Genomic DNA, 22548 nt, shown 5'->3' with positions numbered 1-22548 from the left:
GGCAGCAAGCAGAGTTGTGGTTAGAATAGAATGAGTTGACTGAAGCACAAAGGCTTTTGATGACCTTTGCATGGACCCCATGGGAGCAGGAAGTTGCTTCATTGGCTACTGCTCTGGGGAACTGTCAATGCTGTCTGGCTGAATGACCATAATTTCCCAACTAGAAAGGCCATGCTCCTGGCTCTGCTGAAATCTTGTGAGTGGTTAGAGATGAACTTCTCTATGCTCCTTGGGATCTCTCACTTGATGGCAGGCAGGCTGGACAAGCACCAAGTATTTCCAGATACATCTGCAGCAGCCTTCTGTGTGTTTCCCTGCAAGTTCTTATCCAACTCCTCAAGGGCAGAAGGGATGTGTGACTTCTTTCTCTGGGGAACTAACACCAGTTTCCCCATTTTTCTGGACTAACTGTAGCTCACTAGTGCCAGATGTCGCTCCATGAGAAATATGTGTCTCGAATGCAGCCTGCTTAACTGTTGTGGTGCTAATATCTGAGCTGGTACTTGCTGGTGTCAGGGGCGATGATATGTGTCCTCTTCCTCATCAAATGCGCTGTGCGCTGAATGCGTGAGTTGGTGCTGGGTGGGTAGTATCACCTGCGACTCTATAATGATAGAGATAAAAAGAGTTTGGTGTTGTTAGGCAAGTTCGGAGGAAGTGTCCTGTGGATATCAGAAATACATAGTCATCACATTCATTAATGAGAGCAGTATAGGCACCTGAAAGAGCTGGTTCAAGACATGGATGCCTGCCTTAGCTCCAGTTGGGGTGACGGCTGGGAAACACAAATATCTGTCGGGAGGAATACCCTTTCCTTCCTCCAGGTCAACTTCGGGACTGGAAGGGACCCCTCTAGTCTGTTTTGACAGGACCTGTTCAAATGGCTTCATCCTGCAAGACACAGGAAATTCTCCTGTCGTTACTTGATTGCTGAAGTTCAATTGTTGTGATTGTGCGTAATGTGTGATGTGAACTCTGATTGAGTTAAGTGCTGAGACAGTGTGTGTGTGTGTGTGTGTGTGTGTGTGTGTTTGAGTGTTAGAGAGAGAGAGAGAGAGAGAGGGGGAGAGAAGGAACGTGACACCAAGTCTTACAGCTTGAATTTACTTATGGAATTTCTTACTACATTTCTCCCTGGTGAAGGGATATTCACTGCTAGAGGTGATTTCCAATGCCTCCTCCTTTTAAACAGATCTGCATGCCATATGGCACTGCTGATGCACAACACATGGGTCCTCTTCGCAATCTTATCCATAAAGTATGATGATGTGTGGCAGTGAAGCAGGGGTACATTCCCTCCCTGCATTCTGTCCATTACAGCCACTCTATCTGTCTGCACCACGGACACTTCCATCAGTGGACAGGTGCTCTTCAAGAGCTGGAAATCTGCCACCAATTAGCTCGATGGGTCTACATGTAGCACGGCACTGGAGCACAAATGATAACTCCAAGGTTGGCAAGGAAACAGTGCTGTGAGCTCAAAGCATACACAGGTACCACATCCCAGCATTATCAGGTGTGGCTCCTGCAAGGTGAGGTAGGATTTCTAGGCATCATCATTTTACTTTGCAAAGCTGCAATGTGGTTTGTTAACCTGGGGAATCGTCCGATTCCGGTTTCTTTGAAGGAAAGGCACATCCATGTGCAACCTGAAAAGTTTGACAAAGAGCTCCTTCGGAAGAGGGGCGAAAACAAAGACACCAAACCACTCATTGTGTTGCGCACAGAGCAGAAGCGGTTTGAGAGGCACCACAGACACAGGCATTCCCAAAGACCAACCATTATACGAGCCACATACTACAAGGCCAAAACTTCAGAGGACTCAGAAACAGTGGGAGAGGAAGAGGTGGCAGAGGATGAGCGTAAGTGCACCATTATGTTTCTTCTCAGTGTGTAAATGTTTTAAAGATTGGTTATGAAGTGATTTCAGATATCCTGGTATTGTTAAGGCGTGAAAAATAAATCTAAGCTTTGTTCTTTCTTGCTTAAAATTGAACTAATAGAGATGGAGGTAAATCTTTGTAGGCTCCTTCCCCTTCATTGTGGACATTTTCTCCTTTTGTGGTCCATGAGTTGTTTCCTTTCATACTTCCTCCCCACAAGTGCACCCACTTACACATTTGCCCTTCATTAGTGCATTCTCACCTCTGCACTTCTTCCTTCCATTGTGTTTAGTCCATTCGCATAAACTCTCCCTCTCTGATTTTGTGTCATGGCACAGAGTGATTTACCTTGGCACAACATCAGTTTGGCGAGCTAGCAGTCTGAAACCAGCACTTGGGTTTGTCAAGGAAAATATTTGTCTGGGACCTTCCGAAGCTGATGGCTGCTGCACAGAGTTTTGTCTGCAGAATCACACTCTTGTTTGGCTTCAGCCCAACGCTTTACAAAACAGCCACCATCACCCTTGGTTAAGGAAAATCTGATCAGTTTTAATTTTTGTGCTGATCAAAATGCTGGACCCACATTTTTTTCATGTTTTATCCAGTTGCAGATAGCATTTCTCCCCATGCACAAGCCTTAACAGCAAGCTTAGAATACCACCCCCATGTAGAGTGTAACCTTATCTCTTCCAGTTCCAGTCACATTGCCAGATGTGGCCAGACCTACCCCTGCAGGAGGTCATGTCATAATTTTCTGCCTCCAACCACCCAATCCACTGCTTGCCATTGGTTGCGAGCACATCCTTTCCCGGGGCAGACTGCCTTCTCACAACCAATCAGAATGCAATCAAATTGTTACTTGATTGAACGATTTCAGTCTGTCAGTTAAAAACCCTTTTTCCATTTCAGTTATTTTTATTACAACAACCAAAATGTTCAAAGTTTTCTTTCCCGAAAGCACAGTTTTCTAATGCCTCTATGGTTTTACTCCCGTGTTGCTTGAGCTTTGGAAACATGTCTTTAGTTCGTGGAACATTTGGAAGGAAGGCGGTCATAAACTGCATTATTCTCTGAACAAGGATAGTCAAGTTCACATCACAAATGGAAAAAACTATGACTTTTTAATGTTTTGCAACCAAACCTCTTTGATCTAGGCTCCTCCTTGCAGCGCCATCAACTTGATTATAAGAAGTGCAGAGTTGAACCGCCTTCCACTATGTGTTGACTGAGAGAGAAGGGAAAGTGGAAGGAAAAGTTATATGGATCACTTTAGAGCAACATTGACTCCAGGCTGTGATTTGACAGGCTCCCTGTTCGTCATTAATTGGAGTGTGGTCATTGACAGTAAGAAAGAGCATTGAAAAGAGGAACAATTATTTATGCTGAAGTAGCAGGACTTAAGTAAAAAGTATCACTTCCAACATTTTCTTAACGTGCAAGCTTTTGGGTAACTACTGCAGGAGTAATACAATACCGCAAGAGGCAGATGTCTCACATTAGCAGCGACCAGCTTAAATCAACTGGGCTGCAGGTCACACAAGTCCAACTATAATTCATTGCCGAGAGGGATCACAGGATGACCCATTTCTAAAGCTGCCTCCCAACTTGTTCTTTGGAGCATGTGTATATCTCAACAAATGTGGCGGACAGCGAGTGGTAATTATGTAAATGTACCGACCCCTGTAAACAATGAGAGCAAATGTCAGTAAATGATTCTGTGAAAGAAAAGTATTTGAGAAAGCAAATTTTTGGGAGTTAGGACCTGGTGAAGTATAACTCTGGATTTTGAGCTGAGACGAGTCACTGCTTTGAATAAAATAGTTAATTTAAGCTCAAACACTCCTCTCCTCATATTTAAAGAACAAAACAATTCTCTTTAAGGTAAATTCAGAATATGAATAGAAGGGAGTTTTTGCTTTCACCTATTCCACCTAATTTTTCTCCCAGTAATAATTTGAAATGTATTGTTTTTTTACAATCTTAGGAGGTGGATAACATATTCAAAGCTGCGTTTAATCCCCATCCCCAAATCTACATTCTTGAACTCTCACAGTTCTCTCCCGAAACTTCTCAGTCTTTCTTCCCCTCCTTTCTCCATTTGGACAATATGGCTCTTTGACTGGCTTTAGAGGTCATCAATCCCAGTATCTGCCTGTGTGGTTAAGTGTTAAAGGAACAGAAACAAATAACTGAAGATGCTGGAATCTAGATGAAAAAAACAACAAGATGCTGGAGGAACTCAGCAGGCCAGGCAGCATCCATGAGGAAAAACAGATGGTCAACATTTCGGGTCAGGACGCTTCTTCAGGACTGAAGATTGGAATAGGGGAAGCCCAATAAATAGGGGGAGAAACAGAGCAGTGACAGGTGGACCAAAGAGGGGAGGCAGAGTGGGCACAAGGTGGTGATAGGTAGATGCAGGTAAGAGATAGTGATGGGCAGATTGAGGGAGGAGGGGAGAGCAGATACACCAGGGGATGAGTCATATCCCAAGTGGAGAAAGACGGGGAAGAAAGACTGAGAAGTTTTGGGAGTGAACTCTCGAGCTTTTAGTTGCTTGGCAGCCACTGATGGATGGAGTGATGAAATCAAACTTGCATAAGAGGTCAGGATTTAAGCCGTACTGAGATGTTGGAATGATGTGGTGCTGGATGAGGAGTTTAAAAACAGGAGTAGCAATTTTAATGTCAGGGACACACGGGTGAAATGTGAGCAGGACTTTGTTCATGTTCGGATACAAACAGCAGAGTTCTGTGTGAGGCCAAGTTTGCAGAGGTTGATTGAATAGGAGAATGTGCAGGGGAGTGCTGGGACAGCCAAACTCTGTGGTCACAAATGGTCTCAGTAGCAGATGAGCTGAGACGGGGCAGAGTTAGACGAAGGTCTGGAGGCAGGCGCCCCATGGGGGGAGGGGAGGAGAGGAAAAAAAAGAAATAGGCGAGGAGAAAAAAGAGAGAATGGCTAAGAAAGGGAAGAAAAGAAGAGGCATGGTGGGGGTGGGGGGGGTGAATTGGTTTACTTAAAGTGGGAGAATTCAATGTTCATGCCATAAGGTCCCAAGACAGAAAGTGAGGTGCTGTTCCTCCAGTTTGCGTTTAGACTTCTCCTGGCAGTGGAGGAAGCTGAGGACTGATATATCTGTGATGGAGTGGGAGGGGGAGTTGACGTAACTGGCAATGTGGAGATGCAGATCGCTTTTATGGATGGAGCGCAGGTATTCTACAAAACGGTCACCTCATCTGCGTTTGGTCTCACCAATGTAGAGGAGGACACACTTGGAGCACCAAATGCAGTGGATAATTTTATGGGAGGTGCAGGTAGAACTCTGCTTCACCTGAAAGGACTGTTTGGGTCCCTGGATGGAGATGATGCAGGGGCAGGTGTTACACCTATGGCGGGGGCAGTGGGAGCAGGATGGGCGGGGAGGGAGGAGTGAACTAGGGAGTCGCAGAGAGAATGGTCCCTGTGAAATGCAGAAAGGGGTGGGGAGGGGAAGATATGCTTGGTGGTGGGGTCCCGTTAGAGATGGCAGAAGTGGTGGCGAATCATGTGTTGGATATGTAGGCTGGTGGGATGAAATGTAAGGACAAGGGGGACCCAATCCCTGTTGGGTCTGGGAGGAGTTGGGGGTGAGAGCAGAGGTGCAGGAAATGGTGGATGTGAGCTCTCTCAACCACAGTAGGGGGGAAGCCACGGTTAGTAACAAAGTTGGACATCCCAGATGTCCTGGAGTGGAAAGCCTCATCATGGGAGCAGATGCAGCAGAGGCGGAGAAATTGAGAGAAAGGGATAGCATCCTTACAAGAGACAGGTTGAGAGGAGCTGTAATCAAGGTAGCTGTGGGCATCGGTGGGTTTGTAGAAGATGTCAGTGGATAAAGAATCTCCTGGGATGTAGATGGAGAGATCGAGAAAGGAGAGGCATTAACTGCAGCAGGGATCAGCAGCAACAGCCTAGAATAACCACAAGGGCACAAAGCTGAGACTGCCAGTGACCTTGACCTCCACGGCAAAACAGTCCAGTTGTATCTGAGGCCATATTTCAGGTAAAAGATCCGTGAGGATAAAGAATACACTGAGAGTTGACCCCACAAATATGGTTTCAAGGGAAACAGGATTAGTATAACCTGGGTAACTAAGAACCGTTACTTTTCAGACCAGTAGTGTTGAATTTGGGTGTTGCACTATTGCTGGCATGTTGAGTGAGTTTTACGCTGAAAAAAAATTGGTGCTAGTATAAATAAAGTCCTGCTGATAAGTCAGCAGTTGAATCATCTGCCAGATGCAAAGGCACCTAGAATTATGTGTAAAATTGCTCTCGCCCAATCTTCCATTGCATAAGTGTTATTGTTGGAGTTGTGAGAAGGAATTCCCAGACTGATGTATAAATTCAAGTTGTTGCTTATTTGGAGACAGTGATGGATTTACATACATCTTGCTTAAGTTTACGATTGCTCTAATAGAAAGGATGGGAAGTTTTCTGTATATAAGGCATTTAATCATAAATCGGCATTTTGGCTCAAGAGGTAGTTTTGGGGCAGGACTTAAACTGCTGACATATTAAAAAACATGATGTGGCTTATTTATTGTGAAAAGCATTGCAAACTTTTGGATGTAGACCTGTACCAGGGTACACTTTGTGCTGATTCATGTTTCCAGAAAACAACACTGGAGAATCTTAAAAGGCCCCAGGCTCTGAAAATCCACACTTGAGCTCTGGTTTTCACTCTCATTGACTTCGGTGTTAAGAACAACCTGGTGGGAAACATCAATAATTGAAGCAAGTTTCATTTCCAACAGTGATGTTACCACTTAAATAGCTTTGAATCAGAGCCAACAAAAGCCAATAAAATATCCACTGTTGCAATCATCTTTATTCTGAAAATAATGTAAATCAACAAGGTTTTATTGGATACTGAGTTTCATTTAAAAACAGGAAGTACACAGCAAGAGGTTAACATAAGAAAGGGATAAAAGACTAAGGTAACAGATGGGGCCTTTCAGCAGAACTTAACTCACTATTTCTTACTTTCTGAACAGAAGCCAGCTCTGCCAGCGGCGAGGATGGAACTCTCCTCTTTTTGGATGATCAACTGATTAAGCAGATAGATCCTGCGGTTAATGCTTCTCAGACACCAATTTCTGTACTCACAACCATCACTCCAGAGACAGCAACAAAATCCAGTGGTCAGCTGAATGCCACAGATGAGATGGAGTCTTTGACCGATACTGGTCCAGTTCTTGTTGAAGGTTCAACAATTCCCAGTGTGACTGTCACCTCCAGCGGTACCAATATAACTAACTTTTCTGTGACCACTCCAGAGCTTCACCTTGCTCAGTCCAGCCAAGCCAACGCCTCAGAGCCTGCCACTGCTCTCAACACCACTGCTCTCAACACCACTGCTCTCAACACCACTGCTCTCAACACCACTGCTTCCATCCCACCTTCCACCCACACTCTTGTCTCAGATCTTTCTATAAACTCCACAGCAAACACAACTTTTGCCACCGTCCCAGTCCCCACCCCCACCCCCACCATGACTCATGCTTCTGACATCCCAACCTCACCAGCTTCTGCTCCCCTACCACCACCCAATACTGCTCCCACATCCTCCACAGTCACCACCACAACAGTTCCCATCAGCGAAGCTCCCGTCACTATCCCTGCCACCACCCCCACTGACAATGCAGCAACTGCTTCAAACGTCCCACCCCACTCGAACACCACTGCTGCCCCTCCCACCACAACAGCCACAGCTAACACTACAGACCTGGCAGCAACCAGGCTGAGCACCACAGTCCTCACAACCGCAAGTACAACAGCAGCGACCACTGAACTTCCCACCACTGTCCCTGTGGACACCACTACAAGCACTGCAGCCACCACCATGAGCACTGTACCCACTACCACACCCACCACCATGACTACTGTACCCACCACAACATCCACTACAGCCGCAATACCAACCACCATGAGGACCACACCCACCACCCCCGCAACCACTGAACCCAGCACAACACCCACCACTATGGCAACCACTGTCCCCACAACCCCCACCACCACGACTACCATACCTACCACCACACCAATACCCACCACCACTGTACCAACCACAGCACCCACCACCACAACTGCTACAACCACCACAACTGCTACAACCACCACACCCACCACCACCATCACCGTGACCACAACACCCACCACCACAACCACAACACCCACCACCACTACAATCACCGTGACCACAACAACACCCACCACCACAACACCCACCACCACAACCACAACACTCACCACCACCACCATACCGACCACCACCACACCCACCACCACCTCAACCATGGCAGACACTGTCACCACCACCAAGCGAAGAACTGCAACCCGTTCTCCAAATGCCAGGACAACTTTACTTGCTCCCCTTGCCAGAAGGAGACCACATGTGGAGGGCACACGGAGACAACGTGTAAGCTACAATTCGAATGAAAGTTACCGAAGTTTTGGTATGTGAGATTCCATCAAAACAGAATTTGCTTTTTATAATGGCAGTATATATTTGTGCTGAGTTTATTCCATTTATTAGGAAACATGTTCCGGTTTGATAACTGGATACTTTGAATTTGCTATTGGTTCTGATCACACTTTGATAAGCTTTCACACAAATGGATGGTAAACAGTTAAGTAGGTTGGATTGAACAGAAAATGCCAGAACTACTTGGGAGGTCAGGCAGCGCCTGTGGAAAGAGAAACAGAGTCAACATTTCAGGTCAAAGACCTCTTGTTAGTACCGGAAAAGTAAGAAAGCAAGTTTGTTACCTCATTTGTTTTCTCACTTTTTCAGTTTTGAACAGGGTCTTCAATCTGAAATGTTGAATCTGTTTCACCTTCCACTGATGTTGCCTGACCTGCTGAGGGTTTCCAGCATTTTCTGCTTTTATTCCAGATTTCCATTTGCAATTTTTTTTTATTTTCAGGTGTTGCACCTTTGAATACAGTGTCAATCTTGGTAAATACAAATGGGCCAAGGGAAGAGTGTTTGGACAGATAATCTCACAGTTTGAAATCATAGCACTTATACAACACCTTTTATGTAGAAAATCCTCCCAAGGATCTGCAGAGACATTATAAAAAAAAAGATGCCTGAGTCAGAGAAGTAAATAATTGCAGGGATGATCAAAAGCATGGCTTTAAGATGAAGGATTGGTGAACCTCAGGTGAAATTGCAAAGAGGTTTACAGAAGGAACTATGAAAGAAGGTTTGAAAAAAATTGGGATGCACAGGAGGCCAAAGTCAGTGGCTTGGGCAGGGGTTAAAAACGTAGAGATAATTTCAAATATTGGGAGAGGTAAGGCTGGAAATCAAATTTAAAACATAAATTGGACTTTAAAATGTATGGTCATAGGGTACTGGGAATCAGTGTAAGGCTGTGAGGAAAGTTGATGAGAAAAATTGGTCAGCAGAGTTTTGCATGAGGAAATGATTTGGTAAGAGTGAGATCGGGAGAACATTGGAACAACAGGGTTTGGACGTGACAAGGGCTGCAGGTAGATGGATGATATTTGTATTTACTGTCACTTAGAATGTCACTAATAACTTCAGTAAGGCCCATATTGATGCTTTGGAAGAGATGAACACTTGGATCAAAGTGTTAGGGAAAGGTGGTTTTGGATATGCCTTGAGCAAAAAGATACAACTTTGTGGATAGATGCATCCATTACTTGGAAAGAGAGGGTTCAGAATGTTCCAGGGTGGGGGATGTGACACATGGAAGAGGCACTGTTGAATGCAAGTCTACAGAGTGCACTCTAGCTGGAGGACAGGAACATCCATAATGAAGGCTGCACATTGATTGAGCTGGCCAAATTCAGAAGGACAGAACTGCCTGACTGAGTCTGCAGAAGGTTGTACAGAACGAAAATGAGGGAAAATTCAACTTGACCTCAACTTCACCAATTTATCTGTTGCAGATATATTTATCCATGGAAACACTGATAGAGGAAATAAAGAAAAATAGTGGGAACTACACAGTGAAGTTCCCAAGGGGTTGACATTGTTTTTCTTAGTATATATTAATGATTTTAACTTGGGTGTATTGGGCAGAATTTCCAAATTTACAGATGATTATAAAACTTGGGGGCTTAGCCTCCAGTCCTCCAATCATTGCCTCATATCCTTGAGGAGGGTAACAACAGATTTAAGGCTGGTGGAATTTGCAGATAGGTGGCAGATGAAACTTAATGCTGAAATATGAGAGGTGTTAAATTCTGGTACAAAAAGTAAGAAGTAGTAATAGAAACTAGAGGGCACAATTCTTTAAGGAGTAAAAGGTCTGAGGACTGTGCACAGTTGATTGTAAGTGGCGAGGCAGGTTGAGAAGTGGTTAAAAAGCAGATGGAATTGTTGGCTTCATGTACATTGTGTAAGAGGAAGTAAGTCATGATGAACATTAATGAAATACAAGTCCAGCCACATCTGGATATTTGGACTGAGTTCTGGGTGCCATACTTTAGGAAGGATGCAAAGGCTTTAGAGAAGACGCAAAGGAGATTTATCAAAATAATTCCAGGGATGGGGAACTTCTGTTATGTGAATTGATTGGAGAAGCTGGTGTTACACTGCTTGGAACAGAGGAGGTGGCAAGGGAATCCGCCAGAGGTAGTTAAAATCATAAAGGCATAGAAACAAAATGGAGAGAAACTGTTATCATTGGCAATAGAGTCAAGAAAAAAGAGATATAACAATGAGGTGACTGATGATTTAGCAAGTAGTTAGGGTCAGGAATGTACTGCCAAAGGGAAAAATTCAATTGTAGTGTTTAAAGGGGAGCTTGACAAGAATTTCCAGGGCTGAGGGTAGGGATGCGAGAGTGGGATGAGCTGGCATGGGTGAGGGCAGAGGAGTGGGACTGACTGGATTGTTGTTAGAGCCCATACTGAACTGATGGGCCGAATAGTCTCCTCCCGTCCTGCAGCCTTTCTGTGATTACACAATTCTCAGAGAGAGAAGTCCCATCCTTCTATTGAGGACATATTCCATCATGCTGTGTCACATCGTCACCCTGCTGAGTGGAATACATTCAGATCAAGCATTTCAAATCTGAGCTTCTACAATGGAATAAAATCATAAACAAACGAAGAGAGGTGGAGACAGAATGAACCCATGCTTTGAAGGCAAATAGGGAAAGAGTGGGGGAAAGGGGCTGAAGACATTGCTGTACCAGGAACTGGTACAGATTCAAAGGACAAATGGTCTCTTTCTGTACAATAACAAATGCAGTTTGGACCACGAGCAACAAAACTGTACTCCACCACAATCTGTAAGTTTATGGATTGGCATATCCTTCATGATATCATTGCCATCAAACAAGGGGACCAAATTTGTTTCAGTGAAGAGTGTAGAAGAACATGGAGGGGAAGCACCCACCTTGTGAAGCTACAATACAGGGTTGCATGCATGCTGAACAATAGGAGCAGCATACTGAATGGAACTAAGCCAGTGCAAGAACAACAAATAATATCTAGAGGCTTGATACATCCAGTCATGAATGGTGATGGACAATTGAATAGTTTATGTGAGGCGATAGTTCCATGCATTTACCAACCTCAGTGACAGAAGAATCCAGCTACTGATGACATTCAGTGGTAGGATTTTGAAATAAGAGTGATTTCAACTGACTTGCACTGATATCCACACCTTCCAATAAAGGATAACAACCCTGAAGCCCTGACTAGAGAGTGAATGACCCACACTAAAAACTGAACCTGGGCTTGTACTGCTTGGACCTAGCTGGATTGATTCTGGGTCCCTGTTGGCCTACCTATCTCAGCAACGTACAAATATCTTGTAACTTACTTGGCATTTGAGAGAGCTTTATTATTCCACATTCAGCATTGAAGCCTGCTAATTACAGGGCCGCTCAGTACTCCATTTATTCCATCAGCGTCCTCAGGACCAACTGCTCCAGCATCACACAACATTCTGAAGCAAATTGCAGTGGAATCTCAGCAGGGGAGCCACTGGCTGAGCCAGTTTCAAGTTTCATCCACAGGCCAGACAAAAAGGAAAATCATATTAAATCCTTGCTGCAGTTATAAATACTTAATGTCAACACATTACCATGGTCTAAGCCCAATAAAGACTCACAAGGACCTGTCATTTATCCGATTTGGTCATGTACAAGCCCACTAATGCTGGAAGTCATTTATCTTCTGCACTGAACTTTTTTGTTTGCAGTCAATTTCCAAAACAACACTTGTACTGTAGCACAACGTGTCTGGCCAGCTGGGAATGATTGCCAAAAAAAATTACTGGCTTACGTTTCTGCCATCGGAATGTCCTAAATTACAAGTTGCATTTTAATTAATCTGACCTAACCTCTGGGAAGCCGTTCGAAATGAAGCATTGAAATTGAGGACCCCCTTTTCTCTCACAGGTGGATTTTTAAAACATGGCACTATTTTGAAAAATGGGAATTTTCCCAAGTGTACTGGCCAAATTTATTCCTGAAAAAGTATTACTGACTAAAATGATGAAGATCTGATCATTGTCATATCAAGCCTGCTGTGTGGAAATGGGCTGTCACATTTACAATGATGACTAAAATAGTTCACTGGCAGTAAAATACTTGAGGATACCCTGTGGATGTGAAAGGTGCTACATAAATGTAAATCTATCTGTAAAATATATCGTATTGCATCTTAAACAGAATGGTAGATTTGTCTTATTGGTTTCAGAGGTGAGTGTCTTAGTGAGGATATTCTACAGTCATGGAGTTGTACAGCATAGAAACAGTCCTTCAGCCCACCACATCATACTAACTTTTACCTTTTTGCCCATCTGCACTAACCCTACTTGCTCTGCCTTCATCATTCCTTTTAGTTACCACCTCAGAAAAAGTCAATCACATTAGTGAAACTCCCCCTCATTTCCCCTTATTAGTTTTCCCCTCATAAAGCCACGATGACTATCCCTGATCAGCCCGTCTTTCCAAATGTATGCAAGCCCAATCCCTTGGAATTTTCTCCAATAATTTCCCTACCACCGATGTAAGGCCTAGTGGCCTGTCATTAACTGGCTTGATTCTACCCACTTACTGCACATTTGTTTTCTAAGATGAAAGTGAACAGCAGTGATATTTTTGATTTTAAACTACATTCATATTTAAAACAGAGCAGACTAGTAGGTTATAAAGTAGATTATAAACGGTGAGTATTTCTTAACGTACTATGGCATAACATTAGATTGTTTTAACCATTTTCAGTTCAAGGCAGGCTGTGAGCTTGATGGTTTTGCAATTTCACCACAGTTGTAATTGGCTTTCTGTACCAAAGGTAGTGAGAGTTTTCATCTTGATAAGAACAGACTGCTTCACTTCTGTGTTATAGTCTTGCTGAAGTTCTGAACTTGGTAGAGCAGTTGAGTATTGTTTCTTTGGATGATCTGCAATCCCTTCATGATGATTGAGTGTCCAACTGTGGGCCTTTTGACCATTGTCCCTGCATGAGTATTTGATGTTCTTGTGCAGAGAGTTAATATTGTGTGACGGACAGTAAAGCTAACGTGCCAATTTCTTTCTTGCAGGTGAGTGCAAGGAGACTTTGTCGACCATCTCTAAGCCCAAGACCAAACACATTTATGGGAGGAATGAAGGGGCCTGGATGAAGGATCCATTAGCACGAAGTGATAAAATCTACATAACCAATTACTATTATGGGAACACCTTGGTAGAGTTTCGCAACATGGAGAACTTCAAACAAGGTGAGAGCAAAGTATCTCAAATACAAGGAAGTTTCATGTTCTTTCTTCCACAGAATACACACCTGTTCTTTTCTTAATTCTGAAAGTCCATCGGCCTGAAGCATTAACTCTGAAATATTTTGCTTCACTGATGCTGCTGGACCTGCTGATTGTTTCCAGCATTTTCTGTTCCTATTTCGGCTTTCTTTAGTGGACAATTTTAAGGACAAATTGTGTTGTACTCCTCCTTCACTTATCATTCAAACCTGAAGAACATTTGCCTATTCTGACATCATACATTCCACAGAGGTTGGGTTAAAGGACGGAAAATAGAGGGAAGGAATAAATTGGTCTTTGTCGCATTGATAGGCTATTACTAATGGAATACCACAGAGATCATCCTGGGAGCTGAGGACTTTATAATTTGTATCAGTGACTTAGTTGAAAGAATGTAACGTGTTCACATTTGTTGATGGTTGAAAGGTTGGTGGGTGAGCGAGTTGTGAGATGATGTAAGAAGCCTGCAAAGGCTTATAGATTGGTTAAGTCAGTGGGTGAGAAGTGTAATGTGGATAAGTCTGAGGTTACTCACTTTGGAACAAAGGATAGTGAACCAGAATATTCCTTAAATGTTGGTAAATTAGTGAGCGCTGGCATACAGAGGGATCTTGATGTGCTGGGTTACAAGATGAAAAAAACAAGAACGTAGGTACGACAAGCAAATAGAAAGATAAATGATATCTCAGCATTTTTGCTGGGGGGCTGTCTTGTTAAGATTGTGCAGGGTTATGGTGAGATCATAAATGATGTACTACATCCAGTTGGCCTCTTTACCAAAAGACAGAAAAATTTACCTTGGGGTCAATATGATGTTGATTAAAAAGATTGATTTCCAAGATGAAGGGGTTACCTTTTGTGGAGAGACCCAGGACTTCACCAGATTGTTGCATGGAATGGAGTGTTTCGGTTATGAGGAGAGACCGGAATAGACCAGGTTTGTTTTCCTTGGAGTGGTGGAGTCCGTGGCATACAAAATTAAGAGGGGCATAGTCAGGGCAGATAGTAAGAAACATTTTTTTTTGCAGAGGTGTCCAAAACCAGAGGGCCAAGGTCTAAGGTAAGGTCTAAAAGATTTAAGAGATTTAGATGGGATCTGAGAAGGGGGTGACTGGAATCTGGAATGTTATACCCATGGGGGCAGTGGAGGCAAAAACTCTCACCACATTTAAGAAATATCTAGATGCTGCTCCCACTAGATGGAGGGTATAAAAAGTCTTAGGATATGGGTCAGTTTTTTGGGACTTTGATAAGGAGAAACTTCCTTCTGCAGAGGGTTGTAAACATTAGGAATTCTCTGTCCCGGGGACTGTAGTTGTTTGTTGAGTATATTCAAGGCTGGAATTGGTAGGTTTTTGGACAGTGAGGGAATCAGATGATAGGGGCATCAAACAGGAAGGTGGGTGAGGCAAAGTGCCCACCATGGTATGGGTGAAAGGTGGAGCAAGTTTGAGGGCTGAATGGTCTATTTCTTTATTCTATTTCTCAAAATGTTGTCTTTCAAGCATGCTGAATATGGATAAAATAGAAATTAAGATAGCATAAACCCCACCAAGCAATCCAAAAGTTTGCCAATGTAGAGTACTTCAGAAACCACAGCACAATTTAGTAATTAAGAAATAATTCCTGAATTTTATTTACTTACCATGGAGCAAAATCTTAACCAAAGCTGCACAACCAGACCGCAATAGAATAATCTTATCCACTACTGACCAGAAGCTGAATCCAGAAAACTAGAATGTGATTCAGAAACAACACACACAAAAAGTGCTGGAGGAACTCAGCAGGTGATTCAGAAATGCTTTTTAACAAAGACTATTCAATGTATGAATGGCAGTTGAATCCCAGACCAATCTGTCAAGTGCACAAAGTTTGGAAGGAAAATCTCAAACTGAGATTTGTTGGGTGTTTGAGACGTTCTGCTGAAAGTGCAAGAGAACCTTGTGATATTTTTCTTCTTCTCTCTGCTCATAACACAATCGTCAGCCACAAGTTATTTAAAAGGAACACTGCAGACTATTCTTTCACACTTGGGTGTTACACACTCATACACAGTTGTTGAGCCTGGTTATCCTGTTGAATTGGAGTGTTTTGTGGTCATTGATCCAATTCCTCAGGTCAGCTTCCTCATTTTAATTAGAATGGAGATGGCATGTGCCCTGCTATGAGCAAGCCAACTGCTCAACAAATAGGGGTGGGATCTGATGGTTCCTTTCCCAATAATGAAAAATTCATAGAAAACAGAAAAGAACAAGTAAGAAATCTGAGCTGGCTGTGATGTTCTCTGTGATGGATTGGTCGCCATTTGCTGTTTAAGAGCAGCCGCGAGGAATGGCAACGCAGATGGTGTCCTAGAGTGGCCAGCAGCCACTTAAAACAATAATGATATGAAGTATTTCCTTCAGGAGAAGAAAACTGAGGACTCCAGGAAATATTGATACATCTGTTTTTGATGGATTTATAAAGTATGCCTGCACTAAATCTGTCTGTAATATATAATCCAAGCCTACAGTAATTTTCCACAACCTCAAAAATGTAATCCTCTACACAGGTTTAGGAGCACAGGGTGCCAGTTCCTGAATTTTCTTCCCACAATTGCTTTCCTGGAAATGGTGGGCAGAAAGGAAGAAAATCGAGAATGCAGAAGGCGAATCACTCTCTGGAGAGTGCTTCCATTTCTTATGAACACCATCCCAAGAGAGCCATTGGGAGTTGATGGCATAGCCGTCTCTTTCGACCCATGGCTGGGAGGGAACTTGGCGAAGAAGGCGAAAAAGAGTTTGGTACAAAAAGGAATGAAACAAGTTGAGAAAATAGCAGTCATGCTATCCATTTCCATTTTAACTTCAAACTTATACACTGAAATTTTCCAAAAATGACTTGCACAAAATGCAGAGTAGTTAAACCTTGGTCACCTCCTTATAAAGGAAGCAGTGACTATTTGACATTTGGTTTGATGACCGTGAATAATGGCTATATAAATTGCTGGCAGGAGAAAAGGGCCATGACAGGCCAGATAGCAACATTTTTGCAGTTAACCATCAATGCCAACATCAGCACATTGCGGCAATTGCCAACTCAAGAGTATTAGAACTGTCTTCAAGATGTTTCCTCAGGCCCCACAAAGTCCTTTTGGATTTTGCATCTTTGATCTTTCACTAGATCTGAGCCAGTAGCTGGGAACACATACATATCATTCAGATCTCTTAGATAGATTCCAGCCTGTAATTCATACCAATGCCCTCTGGTTTTAGACACCTCTGCAATAGGGAGAAGTTTCTTACTATCTACCCTATCTATGCCCCTCATTATTATTCAATATCTAAATCCCTCAATCAGGTTTCTTCATGCAACGTGGTATGAGGCATCCAATACTCTGTCATCAAGAGATCTGGCAGAGCATGGATACATAAATGAGATAGTGCAGATTTTAGACATTCCAAAACTGGATCAGACAAAACTGCGTATTGTCTGCGTTAAATTTCCATTTGCCAGATACATTGCTTGGTGTGGAATTAAGCTGTTCAAATTGAGATCCAGCCCAACTGGGATTAATGGATTTCAGATGGGAGCGCTTTAATTGGCTTCAAAATTGCTGGAAGAGGAGCTGTTATTTCATTTGTTCTGTGGTTTCCACTGCTCTCATATCAGGCAGAGAAGGAACCCGGCTCTGCTGTTGCAGGGACAAGGTGGGAGGATGAAGTTAAACTTCAAATCAGCAATGATCTGTTTGAAAGGCAGAATAGATTTAACATCCTTCCAATTCAACACCCCCAGCATTCCCACTTCCACCACTATCACCCCCCCCCCCCCGCCCACCCCAGATGAAAACGTTCACTGTTCAGACTCCTGCCTGGAGAAGGCTGGTTGGATAGGTGCTGGTTGGCAGCTGGTGTTCATGGAAGCTGAGCAGGAATCAGTGTCCACAAGAGAGGCAAGGAAGTAGATGAAAAGTTAACTTCAGTTCTCCTGTATCTCTTTCTAGGTCGCTGGAGTAACTCCTACAAACTTCCTTACAATTGGATTGGGACAGGCCATGTGGTGTACCATGGGGCTTTCTACTACAACAGAGCCTTCACACGCAACATCATCAAATATGACCTGAGGCAAAGGTATGTGGCAGCCTGGAGCCTGCTGCATGACGTGGTGTATGACGAGGCCACTCCCTGGAGGTGGAAGGGCCACTCCGATATAGACTTTGCCGTCGATGAAAATGGTCTTTGGGTTATCTACCCAGCCATTGACGATGTAGGCTCCTTGCAGGAAGTCATAATCATCAGCAGACTCAACACCGTTGACTTGTCCATCCAGAAGGAGACTACCTGGAGGACCGGCCTGAGGAAGAACTATTATGGCAACTGCTTCATAGTTTGTGGTGTGCTGTATGCAGTGGACAGCTACAATAAGAAGCATGCTAACATTTCATATGCTTTTGACACTCACACAAACACTCAGATCAATCCAAGGCTGCCATTTATCAACGAGTATTCATACACCACTCAGATTGACTATAACCCTAAAGAGCGCATCCTGTATGCATGGGACAAAGGCCATCAAGTCACGTATGGTATCACATTTGCCTATTAGAATGAAAAACACATAGACACTTGTGATGAGCTTCAAGCACTTGGCTTTGTAAAAAAAAATATATATAAGGGGATTGATGTTCTTATATTCATTCACAGATTGTAGATCGATCTGTTTCGTGTTAATATAATCAAGGTAACCTGCTTTAAAAGAGAGACAGAAATACAGAAACACAAATGGCCCTCCTTTATCCTGCGCTTTATACAATAATTGCATACCTTGCATGTCATGACCGAGAGGAATAAGATGCCTGCCAGACTTACTTGCCGAGTTTCAAATGGATCATTCCTCCTGCTTAAATTTGGCATGCTTGCCGACCAACAAAATTGCATGCTCCTTTGGCATTGGTCACTTTGCAGAGAAGAAACCAGCCTCTCAACCTATGTCTCTGCACTTTGAACTGGCCTTCAAGCTACTGTTGGGAATAATCACAGGGATGATTCAGTTCCACAGGTGTAATTACGTTTATATGTTCTAAATCATGAAACAACTGCATCTTAACCTCATGCCTTGATAGACGGCGTAACAACAAATGGTACAATATTTCACCATCCTCCAAAGACCTCTATTTCCAAGTATTCTTTATTGTGGATTATCTCCTCAATGACTGAAAGGTATGAATTACTGAAGTATGTGTTGCACCTTAACGTTCACTGATTAGAAATGGCTGCTTCCTGTGGTGTTTAATATTGGTGGTCATGTGCTTTATAATTTACAAATAATTTCCCAACATATAGTTTTTACTAATAAATTGGATAGAAATCTGATCTTACACTTTCTGTGAAATGTAGGGGTGGGAATATTTGGTTATTTAGTGTAGATCAGTAAAATAAAAACTGCAGATCGCTATAGTGTCTGAAACTGACAGCAGTACTATGTAATATTATGTGCGGTCAGTGATGCCAGTATTAACCATCAAGTAGGTGTGGAATCTTAAGTCAGATGATATGTCATTTAGGAAAGAAAATGATCCCATGTTCTCCAGGTGTTTCTTCACCACAGGCCCTGCAAGTTGTTGTGGCATTTATATTGAATGATTGATCCATTGCTTGGAACATCTGTACTGCTTGGAGCAACTAGAATGCAATATAATGCTGCTGACATCTATTAGGCTTCCCATTCCATTTTATGGCTGAATTTGTGCGTTTGCCAAGGTGATGGACTGCAGTGTCTTTCTACTTTGTGCCCTGAGGGTCAGGATTGGGCTTTCCTCAGCCAAACATAAAATAAATAGAAATTTGCACTGCAATTCCCTCATGGTTTTCAGTGAGAAAAGGAAAAAGATGCCTTTCAGGCATCCTTGCTGGGATTCACAAGGATAGCTGCTCTTGCTTAAACTTGGTGCGTGTGCTTGCCAACAAAACCCACATGCTTCTTTTACATCAGCTGCTACGCACAGAAGAATCCAACAGTATCAGACCTCCCATTGTAGCAGTGCCAGAGCACTAAGCTTGTGGCCTCCCAGCGTAAGAAGCCCAATTCAGGATTAAATGATGGATGTCTTGTTCTGTGGTTCCACTTGGAAATTGGTTGAGATTTTCCCAAAATTATGCACGAATCTTAGTCATGGCAAAGGTTTCCGAGCCTTTACCGAAGGCGTGGTTTAGTGAGAGGGGCAGGAACTGGACTGAACTCGGGTCCTGGAGCCATGAGAACAAGACAGCAGCCAGTTTCCCACCCCTGCCTCCATTCTCAGGGGTGCACTGGTGGCACACTTTCCCAGCAACACAGACACATGCACACACAGGCGAGTCACATGACGACTTGCTGTAAGCACTGGTAATTCCATTTGCTTTTGGAAAGGGGTTATTGTCAGTATAACTACTAAATACCTCGAAAAGGGGCTGCACAGGCATATAGAGCTTGTGGCAGCTATTCAGCTCCAAAATCTTCAACAACAGAGAAGTCCTGTCTTGTTGTACGGCCGGGAATGAATTGGGCACATAGACTAATGAAGAGATTTTGTGGGAGAGAGGGGAAAGGATGTAGCAATTTGTTTTACTTTTCTCACCTCTTTACAGAGGTACGTAATGTCATGAGGAACATATTTTTGGAGAGTGCATAATATCTTGGTGAAAATAAGCTGATACTATCTTTGATAGCAATAACACAACAGTGAAACTACAGATAAATGGAAGTGTTTTATTGGTTAGTGAGGCCTGCAATTCATTGAGTATTGAAATTCTATGATTCTTCAATGCAATAGCTGTGAACTAATTAGAATGTGCCATGAGAATCAAGAAAGTAATTATAGCCAAAATGTTAATTAAATATTAAATAACCCCTTATCCATCATGATTAAACTGTTTCTGCTTGACACTTGGAATAAATTGGTGATTGCTGTGAGATACAAAATGAACAAGATATTTTACTCAGATAGAATGAATCCGCCATAAAAATAGGCAAATAAATTCAAGAGGACAGCTCACCACCACTTTCTCAAAAGCAAGGGATCGGCACTGAACACCAGAAATGACAATCTTGCCCACATTCTGTAAATGAGTAAAACATGAAAAGTTTTGTGATCTATATGAATATTTCTTCATGAAATTCCAAAGGCAGTGGTATAGGGAGCATTAAAACAATTTTTTTTCAGAATTCAGACTTCATTAATTGTTTCATGGAGTTAAAAAGCAAATTCACCCACAGTAGAATTTTCTTACTGACTTTGATAAAAGTGTTGCCACGTTAGTGGTTGTTGTCAGCAGACAGGAGCTAGGAGGAGGAGCCAATCCACTCAATTCAAATAAAACATTGCATAATTTGTTATAAGTATTTTCTTGAGAGAGAGCTCTTTTTAATTATGTGAGTTACCTAAATTCACTGGGTTCCAATCACCTTGGTATTTATCAGTACTGCATTTTCAGCTCATTGTTTGTCTGTTTCCTTCAAAGAGATGATCTATCAGATTGCCCCTGCATACAATGAGGAGAGGAGGTGAACTGTTATGGAAGACTATAACCGATACTATGGTTAGCAACAGCAATTGCAAACGATTTATTGCATTCTATCCAATGAGGAGCTTACTAAGTGTGATAAAAATTATGATCACATATGTTGTTGGACCAATTGGCGTTTTCTATTACTGTGTAATAAATTTGTTTGACAATTGAAACTTGAGTCTAATTCCAGTGTAGTATTATTCTCCAGTCATTTGAAAGAAGTATTTGCAATTATTTAAAGCTTTTCATGTCCTGAAATAATGGCTTCATTGCTTGTTTCAAGAAATGAGAAGTGAAATCTCACAATTATGTTCCTGTATGATGACTTCATCCAATTAATTCTTCCCTCAGCCCCAGCCTTTTGCCCACGACTCATTTTTGCCCTCAAATTGGCACCCATGCCTTTTATCAAATAGGTTAATGCTCCTTCTCTGTAGGTGTTTCTTTTAAAGTCTTGTTCAGAAGTAGGCTGCTAAACATTAAGGTCTGGCTTCTGCGACTTCAAATTCAGCCAGGATGATAGGGCAACATTGATATTGATGTAAACGATTGTGAAGGAAATGAAGATGAGGCAGGATGCTACAATGGGAAAGCTGAGGAAATGGAGAGATTAAGTGCAATAATGCAAACTGGCCTTTAGCAATATCCACTATTTTTTTTAACATAAACTTTATCCAAGCAGTTTACTGTTGTGGTCACCATTTGAAAGCATCAAATTACTGGAAAAATTCCTGGTAATTGAAATAAGTAAAGACCACAATTAAAATATGAAAGCAGCACAATTTAAGACATGGTTTCTTGTCAGGGTCATTAATTAAACTGAATTTTGATAACCTGGGAATGGTTAAAATAGTCTAGTTAAAAGACCAACTCTAATCTCAAATTAGTTAGGATCGTCACAAACACCAGCCGAATCCCAATAAATGAATTCAGCTTTCAAAATTCTCTCTTAAAACTCAGTACCAGTAACGGTTAAGAGAAAGGATAGATTCAAATTTTTGGTGAAAACCCTTTTTCAGAAGTGTTGTTTGCTTTTAACAGATTTACAGCATTTTTAAATTACATGTTATTTTTCTAAATTTTGTTCTTTACTTTTCTGGTGGATTTCAATTATTTTGGATGACAGTATTTTTATGATTTCCTTAATGCAAATTTATAGAAATATAATCTGCAATTGATTCTCTCCAGTACAACAGTGAATAAACTGTGCTTTTGAACAAAGTATAAGGTTGTAAATATACTTTCGTCACTTTCTTGGGAACCTTCACTAACTGTTTTATATTTAGGTAAGTCAAAAGTCCAAATAAGTATCCAGCTGCAATACCTTACACTAACTGCACAAACA

General features: G+C 42.3%; 1 protein-coding gene across 2 annotated transcripts in view; it reads left to right on the top strand.

Annotated features, from left to right (window-relative positions):
* Positions 1–22318, top strand: part of LOC127568251 (olfactomedin-like protein 2B) — a 49027-nt gene extending 26709 nt beyond the window's left edge. For both annotated transcript variants that reach the window (XM_052011776.1, XM_052011777.1), the window contains 4 exons: positions 1628–1862; positions 6923–8383; positions 13462–13638; positions 17660–22318. In XM_052011776.1, coding sequence (XP_051867736.1) covers positions 1628–1862; positions 6923–8383; positions 13462–13638; positions 17660–18261 — 2475 coding nt within the window. In that variant the 3' untranslated portion in view covers positions 18262–22318. The remainder of the gene's footprint in view (positions 1–1627; positions 1863–6922; positions 8384–13461; positions 13639–17659) is intronic.
* The last annotated feature ends 230 nt before the right edge of the window (positions 22319–22548 follow it).

This window comes from Pristis pectinata, chromosome 3 (assembly GCF_009764475.1).
Source record: "Pristis pectinata isolate sPriPec2 chromosome 3, sPriPec2.1.pri, whole genome shotgun sequence".
Taxonomy (NCBI): domain Eukaryota; kingdom Metazoa; phylum Chordata; class Chondrichthyes; order Rhinopristiformes; family Pristidae; genus Pristis; species Pristis pectinata.
Note: the sequence above shows the minus strand (reverse complement) of the source record. Positions and strands in the feature narration are given on the sequence as shown.